Source organism: Amblyomma americanum, chromosome 1 (assembly GCF_052857255.1).
Source record: "Amblyomma americanum isolate KBUSLIRL-KWMA chromosome 1, ASM5285725v1, whole genome shotgun sequence".
Taxonomy (NCBI): Eukaryota; Metazoa; Arthropoda; class Arachnida; order Ixodida; family Ixodidae; genus Amblyomma; species Amblyomma americanum.
In genome coordinates this window covers 159885580-159903652 of record NC_135497.1, presented here as the reverse complement: position 1 = coordinate 159903652, position 18073 = coordinate 159885580, and the positions used below count along the sequence as shown (strand labels likewise).

At 45.3% G+C, this 18073-nt stretch overlaps 1 protein-coding gene and 1 non-coding gene across 4 annotated transcripts in view; one reads left to right on the top strand and one right to left on the bottom strand.

Annotated features, from left to right (window-relative positions):
• csul (protein arginine N-methyltransferase 5) overlaps positions 1-18073 on the top strand; it is a 95179-nt gene that overhangs the window by 61351 nt on the left and 15755 nt on the right. For 2 of the 3 annotated variants that reach the window (XM_077647505.1, XM_077647504.1), the window contains exons 14-15: positions 9440-9533; positions 12700-12816. In XM_077647505.1, coding sequence (XP_077503631.1) covers positions 9440-9533; positions 12700-12816 — 211 coding nt within the window. Of the gene's footprint in view, positions 1-2218; positions 2397-9439; positions 9534-12699; positions 12817-18073 lie in introns of those variants that run through there. The other variant, XM_077647506.1, reaches the window with a different exon arrangement.
• On the bottom strand, positions 7114-7185 carry TRNAS-ACU (transfer RNA serine (anticodon ACU)). Its single transcript has one exon. It is a non-coding gene; the product is annotated as a tRNA-Ser (tRNA).

The window sequence follows — 18073 nt, the reverse complement described above, 5'->3', positions numbered from 1 at the left end:
TTATCCCCATCTTCAAATCAGGTGATAAAACGAACGCGCAAAATTATCGCCCCATATCATTGACATCTGTCCCATGTAAGATCCTCGAACACATCATCGTATCAGCAGTGGCGCAGCATCTAGATAGTAATAATTTCTTTTTTTCTAACCAGCACGGGTTCAGGAAAGGCTTCTCTTGGGAGACTCAACTACTGGAATTTACTAACGAGCTACTACACAACATGGACGAGAACTTCCAAACAGACTGCATATTCTTAGATTTCTCAAAAGCATTCGACCGCGTTGCGCACTCACGCTTAATAGGTAAAATTACTTCCCTCAACCTAGACTCACTAACAACCTCATGGCTAAGGAATTTCTTGTCTTTTCGTAAACAGTTCACGGTTGTTAATGGCCACTCATCTCCGTTTAGCGATGTTCTATCTGGTGTTCCTCAAGGAAGCGTCCTGGGCCCGTTGCTGTTCCTGATTTACATTAATGATCTGCCATCTAACATTACATCAACCATTCGCTTGTTCGCAGATGACTGCATAATTTACCGCAAAATCCGATCACCTGCAGACCTTCTTGCACTTCAAAGGGACCTCGATCATGTAACCGCTTGGTGTTCATCATGGCAAATGTCACTTAACACTGAAAAATGCAAGTTAATGACATTCAGCCGCAAAAAATCTAACTCTTCGTTCAATTACATGCTCGATAACAGCTTAGTCTCTCAGGTGTCTTCTTACAAATACCTCGGTGTCCATTTTTCATGTAACTTGTCCTGGTCCACTCATATACAGAAAATAACAGCTAAAGCATCCCGGACCTTAGGATACCTAAAACGGAATCTTCATGGAACTCCTGCTACTACCCGTAAGCTCGCCTATCAAACATTTGTTCGTCCGCAACTCGAGTATGCATCATCCATTTGGTCACCTCACCAAGCTTATTTAATTAACTCCCTTGAATCAGTCCAAAATCGTGCTGCGCGTTTCATCTCCAGAAACTATGACCGTCACTCAAGCGTCACAAACATTAAATTATCGCTCTCTCTTTGTACCTTGCAATCACGAAGATTAATTGCCCTAATCTGCTTATTTCACAAGATAGTCTATAGCACTAATCTTTCGACTCTCCCTCTTGCCCAACCTCACCGCACCTCGCGCCGTTTAAACAACCGTTTCAGCTTCAAACGCCTTTCAGGTAAAACCGTTGCATTCAATTCATCCGCTTTGCCGCAGGCTATTGTTCACTGGAATGGTCTTCCGGAACACATCGTCAATATTCGTGATCCAGCTTCTTTTAGGACCGAAATAACAGCCATTTTTTCTAATTACTGACGCGTCAATAACTATTGTATAATGATGTTCTTACTGTTATAATCGTGTCATTCATGCTCCTGTTATTACCCCTATTTATGTAATCCCCCCCTCACACAATACTCCATGCTTGGAGCCTGTGAGGCAACGTGAATAAATAAATAAATAAATGTCCGACAATTGCTCGTGCCTTGGTGTAAAGCACCTTGAAGTGGGGCGTTTGCTTCAGCTCATCCATGGTTTCGTCGTACTCGCACCCGTTTAAAAAAATCGGCAGAATAACGCGACAGAACTGACTAACCACGCTCACGCGCAGCAGAACCAACACTCAATATTCCCTGATGATGATGATGATACTGGCTAGCCCTTTGTATCGGGAGATCAACGGCACTAAAAACCGGATCAAGCCAATAAGGTAACAAAAAATAAAAAATTAAAGAATAAAAACACCTAACACACGCTGATGGCACGTTTTGGTCCCCTGAGCCTTCAAGGAGCGTGACCGTGTCGTGTGCGCCACCAATGTTCCAAACGTCACTTCGTTCGCTCAACCGGCTTCCATTGCGGTGGCTCGTCGGGTCGGCGAGTGCCATCACTAGTGCCCCAAGGCTGTTGGATCCGCTGATCGCGTCAGGTGGCATGGGGCCTACTGAGGAATTGTCCTGTGCATCCGAAACCGACGGGTGTAGGCCTGCACATTCCAACACGATGTGCTCGATGATTTCACCAGCGCCTCCGCAAAGTTCACACGTCGTGCTCATAACCTCCGTGTACTTGCTCGTAGAGTTCGGGTGCGAAGCACACCGTTCCTAGCTTCGCACAACAGTCCACTGCCCCTAGTGTTGTCATATAGGAGCTCTTTCTCAACCTTCGATTTCCCTTGTTGATAAACGGCCAGGGCTGGCTTCTCGCAGGCTGTCTGCTGCCAACGACGCTGCTCCTCTCATCACACTTGCTCCCGGATCTTTTGCCGTCCGTTGGGTTGGAAACTTGGCGCCCAGCGGCCGTCCTGCATTTCGCTAAGGCGGCGCTCGTAGCTCAGTTTGGCTACGGCTTCCCGTGCCTCAAAGGAGGACCACCCCAGATCACCCTGTGCCGCCTCGTTCGGCACACTGCCATGAGTTCCCATGGCCATTTGTCCCACCTCTCTCTGAAGCGTCTCCAAACCTTGGCGAGTCACAGAGGATAAACAGATGACTGCGTTGCCGAAGGTAAGGCCTGGCACCGCCACCGCCTTCCATAGCGATCGGGTGACTTCAAGGTGGTTGAAAGCCCATAAGGCGCGTGAGCTCAGGAAAGCCCGTCGTCTGATGGCCTTCGTCCGGAGTTGCTTCTCGAAATCCTGTACATAGTTTCGGCCCGCCGAGATTTCTATTCCCAGGTATCTGTAGGACGGCAACCAAAGGACACTGCTGTTCTGAAGATGCAGGGGTGGGGTCTCTTGCCCACTGACCTCGGACGCCTCCGGCGGGAACCTGACTGCTGCAGACTTCGCGGCGTTGAAATGGAGCCCGAGGCCATCGCACTCAGATGAGCATATGTCTAGGAGGCTCTGGAGATCTCCCATGTTGTCCGCAAGCAGTACTATATCGTTCCCACAGCGACAACGACGCAGTGTTGCCAGATGGTGCGGAGTGGCATGCCTGTTTTCTTCAGTTTCTCTGAAATTACAGGGTGCCCCAAACAATGCACACATTTCTTGCGTTGAGCTTGCTTATTCCTTTGATATTACAGTAGACGTTACACGAAAACAAAGCAAAAAACTGAGAATGGAAGGGCGTAAGACCAGACTTTTTGCATTGAAATACACTGCAGACGCCGAACTTCCGGGACATGCCACTGAACTTCCGGTGGCTTCACTTGCGCCCACTTCGGAAAGCAGGAATGCGGCATCCAGCCACCTAGTGGAGATCAGTGACACTGCCCTTTTGAAAACAAAGCATAGTGAAGCTTTTGCTTAAAAAAAAAAACTGCATCAACAGCTAAGCAAACTTAGAGCACTCCTTGAAACACGTTTCGTTTACCGGTCAGGTTTTCTGGGAGCGTATAGCCCAATAATATCCACAATGCCAAACCGTCTAAAAAGCAGCCAGAAAAAATCGCCAATATGACCAATCCAATCCAATCCATGGCCGCGGCCAGGGAGTTTTCTGGTTTTCTGCTGTGGTCTTCGCTTCGTGTTGCCGCATCCTCTACGGAGTGCTTATGAATGCTGTGCATATATTTGAGCTGATTTACGAGCTTCTGTGATTCCGGAATGGTCGCGAACCCTGCGAAATGACAATTTGGAGTCGATTTTCTAATTTAGTGCAAGCGTGGGGCTTTAGGAGCCCAATCTACCTGATCGCAGTGACGCAGTGCAATGGTGCCGCCACGAACTTCACATGTTGTTTGCATAGAAGATGCGCTGACGACTAATTTCGGTTACATTTCCTGAACTTGCAGTCTATATCTTATGACATTAGTCCAGTGCTACCGCAAGGGACTAATATTCTATAAAGCACACGGCTCCTCATGGTTGATTAAGGATCAAAGGATAAAAGTCTAGTTTCAAGCACTCATTGGCGCAATTCTACATGTCGCCGATCGCAACTTTCAGTATATTTAATAATTACAACTCTTTCTTAGCCCTATATAAAGGCACATGTTCCTACCGACTCAAACTTCGAAACACTTTGAAAATATTCGAGATTTCCGAACACTGCTATTTGATTCGAAGCTCGAATCGAATACCACATTATTTGCTTCGATATTCGAAACGTACGAATATTCGCACAAGCCTACTAAATTCTTAAGACACCTTTGTCTCACCATATTCCTGGTTCCAGCACATTCTTAATTTTGTGCTGTGACCCACCTTAACTCTTTCCTGCCCACGCCTATGCCCATCGATAGCCCGCTATCGATGGTTGCAAGTTCGTATTTACGCGCTTTCGAAGCGTTTACGGACATGCTGCGCCATCTAGTAAGTAATAAAGGAACTATTCTTTCAGTTTCGGTTTTTTGTTTCACGTTTTCGCCGCGCGGGGGTTTTAAACGACACTTCGAAGTTGGGTGACGCTCCCTCGTTGTGTCCGTGATGGCGTCGACATCGCGCGCTTCTGCTCCGCGCAAACGTCGCGCTTCCATCGATCCCGATGCATCTGCGAGCGATGTTTTTGAAGATGAAAGCAGCAGCGACTCGGAGGACAACTTCAGTTCGTCGGATTTTAGTACTGAAAGCGAAAGTGCGTCGATCCAGCCCGGAACGGCCGCAGGCATCCGTCGGTAAGTTTCGGTTTCTCTGAATCGTTTCGCTGCGCTCCCACGCTGATCTGTAGATATCCTCCGTGTGCTGAAGGTCAGATTTCTTATCTGCAGGGTGGCAACGTCTTTCGGGAGGGACCATTTGCCGGCGGCTGCGCAGGGTGTCGTGTTTTCTCCTGCACGACGGCCAGGCCTCGACCTCGGCATCGCGCTCCGGAGTGGCGCTAGGCGGTTCTCCAGAGCCGTTGATTTCTTTTTTCTTTTTTTCACTGGTGAAATCATCCGAGAGATATGCGACAATACAAATAAATATGCCTGGATGCATATTCTTGAAAAACCAACTTACGGTGAGAGAGATGGGTCCTGGAGAGAAGTAACACCGGATGAAATGCAGAAGTTCATCGGACTGCTAATCTACATGGGTATCGTGCAAGTCCCACGTCTGCACTCATATTGGAACACGGGGAGATTGTTCGCAGGCCTTGTACCACCGAAAGTGATGCCGAGAAGGCGATTCAAGGCATTACTGGCATTCTTGAGTGTGACGGACCCAGAGAAGACCACTGCCGCAACCCACGGGAAGCTTCACCGCGTATCTTCTCTGCTAAAACACATGAACGTTTCGTCTCCGCAGTTCTTTCAGCCGCATCGGTACCTGTCCGTTGACGAGAGGATGGTGAAGTCGAAAGGTCGTTCTGGAATTCGGCAGTATATGAGGGATAAAGTAATAAAATGGGGGTATAAATTGTGGGTTCTGGCTGATTCAAAAACTGGCTACACGGTTCAATTCAATGTGTATACCGGAAAGCGAGAAGCGCCCAGTGCACGTGGTTTGGCATTTGATGTTGTGACGCGGCTGTGTGAGAACTACCTTGATCAGGGATACTTAATTTTTTTGGACAACTTTTACACATCAACATCTTTGTTCATCCATCTACTGGAATTCAAGACACTAGCTTGCGGAACGACCCGAAAGGACCGCCGCGGTTTTCCCAGCGAACTAAAGGACACAAAATGGGAAAAAAAAGCAGGAAGAGGAGATGTTCGATGGCTGCGGGACAAGGACGTATTGTATCTGCAATGGAAGGATAAGCGGGTTGTCCACATGATGTCGACAGCCCACACCGCTAACGACTATGTTATTGCGAAGCGAAGAAAAAAAGTCGAGAACAAATGGACCGAAGTCTCAATCAGAAAGCCGCAACTCATAGACGACAACAATGTGGGCATGCTGGGAGTCGACAAATCTGACCAGCTTATCGGATCCTACAACGTCCTCATGAAGTGCGTGCGCTGGTGGAAGACCCTGTTCTTCCATTGTATAGACATTGCTGTAGTCAACAGTTTTATACTGTTTGATGAGCACCGCCGACAGCATCCAGAGGTGGCAGAACTGTCAAGAATCTCGCGCTTCGACCAGTTCGCCTTCAGACTGGAACTGACTGAGCAGCTGCTGGGATTTGATGAGCGACCTTCTGTAAACCCCGCCGTTCCTCCAGTTGTTCCACCAGGTGGTGCACCCCAAGGTCTTCAGCACAAGCCAAAAAAAATGGAGCGTTATAGGAACTGTAAGTTGTGCTATGAAGACAGAAAAGTTGAACAGAAAACAAATGTCTTCTGTGAGACCTGTGCTATCAATTTGTGTTTCACTACGTCGAGAAACTGTTTTGCCCGTTGGCATGACACGCACCATGCCTAACGTTTTTTTTTTCCGCCTCAATAAGTTCTGGACATAGAAAGCTGAAATTTTGTGAAACATTGTACAGATGTATCCTCAACAAAATGTATATACTGAAATTTTTTTATATTTTGTGTGTGTAAAAAAATGTTGATGTTTTTGTATATTTTGTCCAGTGTTGTTTGAAATTTTTGTGCAATTTTGTTTTTCAAAATTTTCTCCAATTAACATGTTCATTGAGACTAACACCATTAAAAAGACAATTTCCTCTTCTCAACAATGATACTATTTCCTTGAGTATCAAGCATGTTTTGTTGAAGGAACAAAAATATTTCCTATACCACCCAAAAACCACTACTTTTCCCATGGGCAGGAAAGTGTTAACTGTTACATGTGACATGCATGCCAGAATTACTGACCTTTTCGGTTAAAACTTAATTTCAAAAAATAAATTTGGCTTACTTTTATCGGTGTTTTTCTGTTTCAACCGACAAGTCCAACTCCTGATTATAACGTGCACTGTTTTCATTGTGAGTAATGAACGCTTTGTTAAAAGGAAGAACTTGATCGTGGAGGATGGACGCTGGATCCAGAGCAGACACCAAGCCCTTTACTAATAGAAAGCTGACCAATTTTTTGGACCCCCATTATTCTAACTTGTGCGATATTTCAGACTTAATAATAATTGGTTTTTGGGGAAAGGAAATGGCGCAGTATCTGTCTCATATATTGTTGGACACCTGAACAGGGCTGTAAGGGAAGGGATAAAGGAGGGAGTGAAAGAAGAAAGGAAGAAGAGGTGCCGTAGTGGAGGGCTCCGGAATAATTTCGACCACCTACACAGCACACGGGCGCCTTAGCGTTTTTCCTCCATAAAAACGCAGCCGCCGCGGTCGGGTTCGAACCCGGGAACTCCGGATCAGTAGTCCAGCGCCCTAACCACTGAGCCACCGCGGCGGGTCATATTTCAGACTTTGTTGAGGAATCGTCGTACACCTCATAGGAATGTATACACATATTCATGACTGATATTTCGGACTGTGGGGGGTTTAAAAGTTAAATTTTCTGAACAAAAATTGGTGCTAGCAATACTGTTGCGATTTTTTTTTTTTTTTCAACCAGTAGATTATTTTTTTTTACCTAACGTAGACTCGAGTGGGCATTGCTGTTGCAATCAAATAGGTGTTCACCGCCATGAAAGGCGCCATCTTGAATTTAAATGGAGCCAATCAGACATACTGGCTTGGATAGAATTGGCTATTTCTTCCTCATTGTTGCCACTCGAGTCATGATGGCACACTCTTCGTTGCCAGTGAGGGGGGCCTACAAAGACACGCGATCATGTTGAAATCGGTATGGCTGGAGTGTCCTCTGTAGCTTAGATGATGCTACCTGAGGTGTGGGGCCGATGGGGGGAGAATGAGGGTGGGGCAGCACTCGGGGATGTTTGCTTTCTTTCGCTTCTTCCAGTTCTCTCATTCTTTACGAGCATCGCTGCCCCTGTAAACAGACTGTGTTCGTATGGTATGCATGAAGCAGCGTGGCAAATTTTATGCAGATAGCTTGGTGGGCCTGCATGGCAACAGCCCTGAATGTGCACTCAGTCAAGTTGTAAACAGTGAAAAGGGAGATGATGCACAAGCATGCGAGCAAGCCTAGCCTAATGGCATGTGTGGCAGTCATCTGCCAGACTGGCTTGCGATAGATCGTCTGAAAATAACGATGTGCAAACAAATGGGCCGAGCCCGGGGCCATGCAATGCGAGCATTAAATGCAGTGGCAGTGAGCTGCCAGAGTGGGTACTCCGCAGTACACGAGCGGGATGGGCCAAAGCATTCAAAAATGATTGCAGTGACAGCAAAGAGGTTTCAGCTGCTTTCACCTTTGTCGTCACAGGACCAGATAAGTTGCGAAGCTTCTTTCATGCCAGGTACAGGGCAAATGCGAATAGAAATCTGCAAGCACCATAAAAGCCCTTCAGGCTTTGCACCAAAAAGGACTGACAAGCCGTTCTAATGAGTGGAAATGGCTGTAAATACCTTTGTACTTCATTCTTGAGTCCCACTTTTCAAAGCATGAGTGGTTTTGATGATAAGTTTTGTAGATTACACTTTCTCCTCTCATTAAATAAAAAAGTATCAATAAGTTCCACTGATATATCACTGATATATCCAATTTGAAGCAAGAGTTTGTGCTTGTTGCTGGCGAGACGGAATGAGATAGCTCGAAATAAACAGCGAGAGCTGACTCAAAAAACTTCGCATATAATATAGATGATGTGTATTGTAAACAAGCGAAAATGTGTGCCTGCATTGCGCTAGAGATAGAACAGAACTGCACTCAAAGCACCTTCATGCCACCTCTCTTGTCTGCTAGCTGCCAGAGTGCTGCTGGTCATATTGTTCTGGCAAGTTTGGTATCCTGCAGGAAGCCAGAGCCCATCCGACCCCTTAAGCAAATGCGTTCTTGCAGTAAACTCAAGAATGGGAAGAAAAGTAAAAGTGAAAGAAAAGCGGGTATTTATGGGTAGAAAATTGAAGAGACCCAATCTAGGTGGGCTATAGTGGGCAACGTTTTATTGCCTTAGTGAGGCATGTGGAAAGCGCTGTCGTGATATGCATCTGCTGGTGAGTGTGACCACACGTGCTGTAATCCAGCCGAGTCTCAGCTTTGTGCACTGAGAGTGCCAACTTCCCTTTTACTACAGCAGTAAGGGTATTTTCATATTTCCCGATTTAAAAAAATTCGTAGAAACACCTGATTACATTATGTGTTGGCATTGCGATGGCATTAGAAGCTGTTCATGCATTTACCAGAACAGACTTCATTTCCGGTCTGGTGACGTCGCCTCACTCCAGCCAATGTGCGAACTTTATAACTAATGCCACATTTGTTTCCTGATGAGTCTAATGCTATCGCATTAAAACTCTCCTTACGTGCATTGATGGATGGTTGTGAATTTACACTACAATGAACTGCTTAAATGCATTAGTTGAGACATTAAATTGGGGATAAGCTTCCTGAGTAATGTGTCCAACCCATCTTATTCTATTCACCATGGCTGGCATCGGTCCTGAAAAAGATCATTTTTTACCTTATTGTTTAAACAGTTTTCCAAGGCATCTGACATGTTTCATTTATATTTTGTCTTGCAGTTTGCATGTCTGCATCGAGAGATTACAATGACCTTCACGGTGGATTTTATTTCCAGAGTTCCTATGAAGTGCCGTACGTGGTGCGTCTACATAATGTGACTGAGCTGGCAGAGCATCAGCGCTTGTTTACTTTTGTGCACCCAAACAAAGGTTAGTATGACATGCGTTGCGTTGCATCATTGATATATCAAAGTATATGTTTTGTATCCTGACTTGGCCCTTTGAAACATGCTAATTGGCTTGTGTTATTGGTCTCTGTCAATGTTTTACAACAGCCAGTACCTCCGCCAGTGCTTGAAAAGGTTGGAAATCCTTTTTTAAGCCCTGCAAACATTCCTGGATATTTAGAATCTTTTTAATGCCTTTGAAAAAGATGGCTGTAGAGAAGGGTTAAATGGAGGCCTCTAATCTAATGACTGTTTAAATAAAGTCCCTTAATGAGAGTTTACCTGACTAGGCCCCCTTACCAGGCTAGGGCATTTCAAATAAACAGGTACTGTGCCTGTGCAAAATATTGAAGCCATGTGCACCGCAAAACGTAATAAAAATTTTAGCCAAAGCTCTCACATTCCCTGTCAGTGTAGCTAATCTTGCTTACATCGTCTTTTGTTGGTAATGAAACAGGCACGCTTGCTACACAACAGGCTGTCAACCATGATGGACCAAATAAGGCCGATTATCGTGGTTGGCGGGTGATATCTAGCATTACTTTTCCATCATGGAAAAGAAAGTGTTTTAGCTTTGCTTTCTGTTCCTTCTGCATTTCTCTGCCACAATTTATTTCTTGCTTGCTGATGCGCACCGTCTTGTGTGTTACTGTCCTGCTGTTATGACCAGTCATATGTGATAATGGTTGCAGACAGAAAGATGGTTCTGCAATGAAATGAAAAAGTGATCAAATGATTGTGCTTCAATGTCAATGCGATTTATGATAATGCGGTTATGCATCTAGCGGAGGGTTAATTGAGTCACTTAGTTTTATACTTATGGTTGCCTATACAGCTAGAGTTTCTGTTTTGGGAAGGTCAAAGCGAGGCACAACGCACTGGCTATGTGCGCAGGCTTGTGACATGATAGTGCTTCCATGGGGTGGCAACCTGTGTGGGGTGCCTGTGTGGCGTGCCACCATGCCCCTTGCCTCCATCTTGCCACCCTCCCCCTTCCTTGTGGCTGCGCTCAGCTGCACAGACACTTTTTGGTGGCAACAACAAACATGCTTGACCTGGGAACCTCTGCATTGACAGCTAGCGCTGTAAAAGACTAGCGATGTGCCAATTGGTGGCCAATTTCTGGTCAATGGCCATAGGTTTGTGGCAAAGGTCAGAAAATGAACTATGTGGCCGGATTATTTTGCAGCCTAGTGACGGGGTCGTGCTGATCGCAGCTATTCCTGTCTTTGTGCACCTGTCAAAAGTATGCAGACAGCAAGCATTTCATGGCATTTTACATCCAACATATTTCTTTCACCCTAGCTTACTTTTAGGAGCAAATGTAGTTGTAGACTGTTTGTGCCTCTTTAAGAAAGGATATGTTTTAAATAAATTGTTAATTTTTTAAAACTTTCAGTCCATTACCACAAGAGACATTTATAATTCTAAACAGCATGACAGCCTTAGCTGCTTATGTGCCACAAAACCAAGCAAACCAAACCAAACCAATGCTCTTAGCAATCCAGCCTCTCCAGTAGTGCATGCATAGCATGGTGTATTGCAGAGCAAAAGATAGTGTTGAGCAATCTCACAAGGTTGTTTTACTGGTTCAGCCACAATGTAAATAATGTGCATGGAAGTGCCGCTGGAAGGGCTGCCAGAAATGTGGCAGGTAGCAGAAAGGAAGAAAAAAATGGGTATGGCTATGACGTCAGCATCCGATGATCTTCGTGCCTCCCCTTAAATGTGGAGGAGGAAGGGACATTTTGATTGTAAAGGCTGATCACCTGGTGGATGCCTTGGAGAGGGCACAGAAGTGTAGCGAAGTCACTTGATTGTAGCAGCTTCAATAAATAATAGCAAATTTTTGACGAAAGGGTGGTCAGGGACCTTTTAATGAATGGAACAAAGAAAACTTGCTTGACTTAGTGTTCAAGAGTTGTCGCAAAATGCACCCAGCTGTAGTCTACAAGTGCACTAGTTTAACTCTAGTACCAGCACCACCGCTGACACACCTGGTTTGCATTGAAAGCACTTAATGAATATTGTAACGCTGTTCTCGGAGGCTTGGCTCACTTGTGCTCCTTTGTTCACATAAGCATCCTGTGCTTTCGGGCTCCTTGCACCTACCGCCAACACTCGAGCACCCTGTGCTTTCATTCTACAATGCAGATGTGTTGTGGCAATATCCACATTGATGAAACGGGATCACACACGGAGTCATTTGTTTTATTGTTGCTATTTTCATTAGCATGGCACGCTTTGAAAGCTATGTCACATAGACATGTCTGTGAGGCAGGAGTTAATGTTTTCGAAGTGTTTCATACAATGGCATATTTACATTACCACTACTGTGGTGGCTTAGCTGGCTTATGGTTTATGGGGATTTAACGTCCCGAAGTGACTCAGGCTATGAGGGACGCCGTAGTGTAGGGCTCCGGAAATTTCGACCACCTGGGTTCTTTATTGCGTACCGATATTGCACAGTACACGGGCCTGTAGAATTTCGTCTCCATCGAAATTGGACTGCTATGGCTGGGTTCGAACCTGCGTCTTTTGGGTCAGCAGCCGAGCGCTAACTACTGAGCCACCATGACAGCTTGATGGCTTAGTGGCTGTGGTGTTCAGTTGCTGAGAATTGTAATTTAAAGGCTCCAAAAACCATACACACATGAGAGAAGAGAACAGGACAGGGCGCCATCCTGTTCTCTTCTCTCGTGTGTGTGTATGTGGTTTTTGGCGCTTCTAAATTACAATGATGAATTGCCAACTAGCCCAACCAGGTTCTCTTAAGCTCAGTTGCTGAGGTCAAGGTTGCTGGATGAAAGCCTAGCCAGAGCGACCGCATTTCATCACAGGCAAAATGCAAAAGTGCCAGTGTACTGTCTGGTCTCAGTGCACATTAAAAAAAAAAAAACAGAGCTGGTCAAACTTAATCAGGCGAGCTCCACTGCACAGTCTCTCATAGTCTGTGTGCAGCTTTGGGACGAGCCTCACATACCATGGCATACCATATTTTTTTTCGTTTGTTGCTCTTGCAAGGTATTGCAAGGTAAAAGAAAATAATTTTGAAGCACGCTGTATTTGAATGGAAAAACCTTGCATGACTGCTAAGGCTGTGATGAGAACTAGAAGGCTTACAAGAAATCGATTTAATTTATTTCCAGACAAGACACATGACAACAGTCGCTACAAGTCTCTGCGCTTCAAAGTCCGGGACAACAGCATCTTGCATGGATTTGCAGGCTACTTTGACACAGTGCTGTACAAAGATGTTACTCTGAGTAGGTATTTTGTCTTTGCAATACGTAGTGTTTATTATTTTTTGTCCAGAAACTGTGAAAGATATGTTGGCGCAGTTTTTGAATATGGTTTGTATGGCAAAAGGGACACGTATGTGACAAAGTGTAAATAAAAGATGATTAATTAGCTAGAATTAAGTAACCAACCTTTTGTTTTTGGCTTTAAGGTGCAAGGTTACATTGTGAAATTAGAATTTCTGAATCAACATTATAGTTCGAGATATCGAACATCAAAAGATTCTTTTGAAGACTAATTTGGCTTTCCCACAGTGCACATTTATCAAATGGCGCCACTCAGATTTTTTGATGCAGCTAATAAAGACGCAGTTCATGCGTTTTGTGGTGCAGAAGATGCTGGCGTGGCTCCCTTGACGACACGACGTGCAGTGGCGCCGTTTGATCAATGTGCAACATAGGAAAGCCAACTTTGGAGTTTTAAAAAAGCGTTCTTTTCTTTTTCACATTTAATTTCCTAAACCATGGTGATATTTCAGAAATTTAAGGAACTAGACTTGTTTTCAACATTTGTGGCCTTCAATTTCACAGTATAATTTTTTGCTTTAAGGGGGGACACTAATCTTTGGTAACAAGAAAGGAACCAAAAATCAGTTTTTGAAGAATGACATATTTGGTGCCTGTATCTATTATTCTTCAACCAGTTTTCTCCTCCAGCAAATCTGTATTTTGACCATAATATTAAATTTAGATCACTTTGTGCGCTCAATTTGTTCAGGAGCAGGCGATTTAACACCGTGAAAATTTTGGACACCTGGCTGTCTTAGTATGTCAATATCTCAATGTCTAGGAGAGAGAGACATGTCATATTGTTTGCTAAGGGAAGCTGAAGGCACAATGTATGCAATAATCGAAGCACAATTGTTCAATCACGCTTCAAGAATTTGTAATTTTGAAAAGCTTATCCATGCACGATATTCACACTTTGAATGCTGCTAGTCGAAGTGCTGTAAAATTACTAATGAGGGTAAAACGGAAAAACTGCTGTGATTATTGCACTCTTAACTCGCCATGCTATGTAACCAGGGGTTAAAAATTATTTTTTATTTAGTCATCTTTTTGTACCGAGGTACTAATAAATGACTAAAATTATCTTAGGAACTAATGCATTAATTAAAAAAGCAATTTCATATTAGATATCAGTATAAAAAACTGAGCAACATGGTACAGTTTCATTAGGATTAGACGTGTCCCCCCTTAAGATCAACAGTTAAAAATTTGTTTTTTTTTTTGTATGTCGAACACACAGGTTATCCTCTTGAAAATCCTGTGTTAACCCTTTGAGGGTGGAATTAAAAAAAAAAAGTTTCCCAGATGGTCAAGTTACTTTATTGCAGATTTTTAACGTACAAAATATGTGCAGTCGGGAAGAAATTGTAAAAAAAAAAAAATCGGGAAGAGTATTTTGGTGTCAGCATCACTCTGTACTACAAAATGTTAAGTAGTATTTCAGAGTGCTTTCCTCTTCTGAAGAAAAACTGCCTTCCAATTCAGACTCGGTGAATGGAACAAAATCAAAATCGGGAAGAGTCATCACTGTCGGTGCCAAGAGAATGGGCAGTGCGTTCGGCCATATCGCCGCTTTGCCGTGCATCTGAAGAACTCGAAGGAAACTCTGTAAACAAGGAGAGCGAGAATACCTCGTGAGCATCGGTGGTAAACAAGCTAAGCGCAGTGCCAGTAAAGATGGAAATAAACTTCCGTGGCCCCTGCTAGGGAGTGCCGATAAAAATAAAAATCAAGTTTCACACGCCTCTGTTGCGGTCACTTGGCGAAACCGAAATCACGAAAGGGCATTGCCACAGACCGCTCGACACACTGAAGCTAGAAATCAGTTCTGTTTATCTCCATAAGAAAGTAGCAAAAATTTCAAATGCTTCTTTAAGTCCTAGGAGGTGGCAGCACCTCCCAGTGAGCATGCATCGTCATTATAGCGTGAAATTTCAAACGGAGGGTCGAAACTTCCTGTACGGCAAAGAACTTGCGGGTTGGAAAACCGCCAGTACATATATGGTAAAAACCTCCAAAGGGTTAAAGTAAAGGTAAATCGCACAGTATATCGAACTCCAATTTTGCCGGTTGTTTGATATACCGTATTTACACGATTGTAAGTCTACTCGAATGTAAGTCGACCCCCCCAAATCGCATGTCCGAAAAAAAAAAAAATGTAAGTCGACCCCCCCCCCCCCCCCCCTATTGCATGTCCGAAAAAAAAAAAATCACCGGTGGAGTGCTTCAAAAAGAAAATTTATTGCATAGATGGGCTGTTCATCCTCACTTGAGTCATCTTCAGTGGTACTGCTGTCGTCGTCGTCGTCATCGCCGCTGCGATCCCACAGCACATCGTCCTCCATGGAAAGCCCGCACTTCCTAAATGACCACACCACGACATAGCGTGGAACGGCCGCCCAAGTGGAAATCACCCACCCGCACACAGCCGCCAGGGAGGCTCTCTTCACGCGCCCCGTTAGCGTAAATTCCCGCCCTTCTGCCGCCAGCCACTCGTTGTACTCACGCCGGAGCAAGTCCTTGAATGGCTTGTTAATGTCAACGTCTAGTGGCTGCAGCTTCCCCGTCAGACCGCCAGGAATCACCAGCATATCTGTATCTTCTTTTCGTAGCTCTGCCTTCACTTTCGCGGTAAGGTGGCCGCGAAATGAGTCCAGCACGAGGAGGTTCGGATTGCGATTTTTGAGGGATGCCCCTGGCCTCAAAAGCGACACCCGACGGTACCAATCAATAACTAAGTCGTCCGTCATAAAGCCTTTTTCGTTCACTCGCACAATCACACCTTTCGGGAACATTTCCTTTGGCATAGTTTTTCTTTTGAAGACGATGTACGGTCGGAGCTTTGTGCCATCTGCCAAGCATAATAGCATAACAGTGAACCGAAGTTTCTCGTTTCCTGTCGTGAGAAGCTTAACCTCGCGAGCTCCCCTCACGCTCACTGTTGTGTTGCTCGTCATGTCGAAGTAGACGGGAGTCTGGTCCGCATTGCTGATTTGGCCGAGCAGGTATCGCCGCGAGTCGCGGAGCTTGAGGTAGTGCCAATGGAAGGCGAGAACTTTCTCCTCGTAAGCAGCAGGCAGCTTCTGGCATACAATAGTACGCCGACGAAGAGAGAAGCCAGCCCTCTTCATAAATTTCAAAGCCCAAGCCCTGCTGGCTTTGAAGTCTGTTAGGAGTATTCCAGCTTCCGCAGCAAAGACCCGGGCTTGTTGCGTGATCATTTCGCATGTCACTGGAAGGGACCAATCACGTATTTCGGTGACATACGCTGCAAGCTTGACCTCCAGCTCCAGAAAGCGTCCCGACTTTGGCCCGCGGAAACTTCTTCGCTTGGAGTCGCAATCGAAAATTTTGTCTCGCTGCTTCCGCCACTCCCGCATCAACCGTTCAGAAACGTCGAACTTGCGGCCCGCTGCGCAGTTGCTGGTTTCTTCGGCGTAAATGATGGCCTCCCTCTTGAACGCTGCACTGAATGTGCGCCGAATGCTTTTCGAACCTGGAGAGCTCATGGCGAAGCACGCAGCTGGCAGTCGAGTCAAAAGCACCAACTCCAAGCACCACCAAACAAAGAGTGATCGGTGTCGGGGCGTCGGCTCTTCCAGCAAACATCGGCATTCCCCAGAAGCGTCGCTGTTACGTATTGCGAAACCAACTGAAATAGCGGCTCTTCCATCAGCTAGCGACACTCCCAGGCGCTGGCGCAGACTCCGCGATTGAAACAGCGGGACAGCGGCCCTTCCCGCGAGTGAAATGAAATGAAATTGGTTTTGGGGGAAAAGAAGTGGCGCAGTATTTGTCTCAAATATCGGCGGAAACCCAGTTGTAAGGGAAGAGATTAAGGAGGGAGTGAAAGAAGAAAGGGAGAACGAGGTGCCGTAGTGAAGGGCTCCCGAATAATTTCGACCGCCTGGGGATCTTTGACCTGCTGTACTGACATCGCACAGCACACGGGCGCCTTTGCGTTTCGCTTCCATCGAAACGCTGCCGCCGCGGTCGGGTTCTAACCCAGGTATCCTGTTCAGTAGCACTGAACCATCGCGGTGGGTAACGGTGTGCGCAGTAAAAATAAAAAATGAAAAATCCTGGCCAAAAAGCCCACGGAATACCTGAATGCTACGCTTGGAGCCTTAGAGCAAACAAAAACTTCTAACATCGCAGTAGCGTCCCTGATAGATTGTTTTTCTTGCTTTTATTGGCAGTTCAAGGTTTCGTTTCGATTGTAAGCAGTAAAAATAAAAAATGAAAAATCCTGGCCAAAAAGCCCACGGAATACCTGAATGCTACGCTTGGAGCCTTAGAGCAAACAAAAACTTCTAACATCGCAGTAGCGTCCCTGATAGATTGTTTTTCTTGCTTTTATTGGCAGTTCAAGGTTTCGTTTCGATTGTAAGTCGACCCCCCCCACTTCGGAATTTTAAATTTCAAAAAAAGGGTCTACTTACAATCGTGTAAATACGGTATTGAATGGTGTGCCCATTGCCCTGCATGTGACACTTCTCCTAACAGCGCTCTTCAATATCTTTTCGCGCATGGAGACTGGTCAGTTGCGTGGCATTGGGCACCTGCTTGCTGCACTAGCACTGTGAAACTGCGGGAAAGATGAACATAGGGTGTGCTTGTAGGTGGCCTTCGGTCTCTTGAATATGTGCTTGGGGCAGTCGAAGAGCAAAAAGAATCAGAATGAAATGAATTGGAATGAAATTATTATATCCCCTCCCCCCCTTTCCTAGTTAATAAAGCACCATATCGCCATACACACAAGCCGTTATATGGCCTGCGAGTGCGGAGATAGTTACGCAAAAATCTCTTTGCACTTGAAATGTGCCTTTTCGTCATATGGTCTCAGCGATGTTCTTGGTAGTGATGTTCCTGGCAAATCATTTTAGAAATATTTGGGCTGGGTGCCTGAAAGGAACTGCACTGTCATGGTCCTACAAGCATTCTACATGGACACGGGAACTTCTGGTTTGTTTCCATGCCATTTTCAGGACCCAGCAGTGACACTTGGCAGCTCTTCTATCTTGCTAGCATGCAAAGATCCACGTAGCTGCAAAAAACTGACAGCATCTACATGTGCAGATGAATTTCATATAGGCATTTGAGCAAATGACACGGTTCGACGTGTGCTGATCCCTCTTGAACTAGTTCACAGCATTTCTGCAGTATGTATAAAAAATCGCGAATAGCTTGTGGCTTTTATTGTTAGTGAATGGCT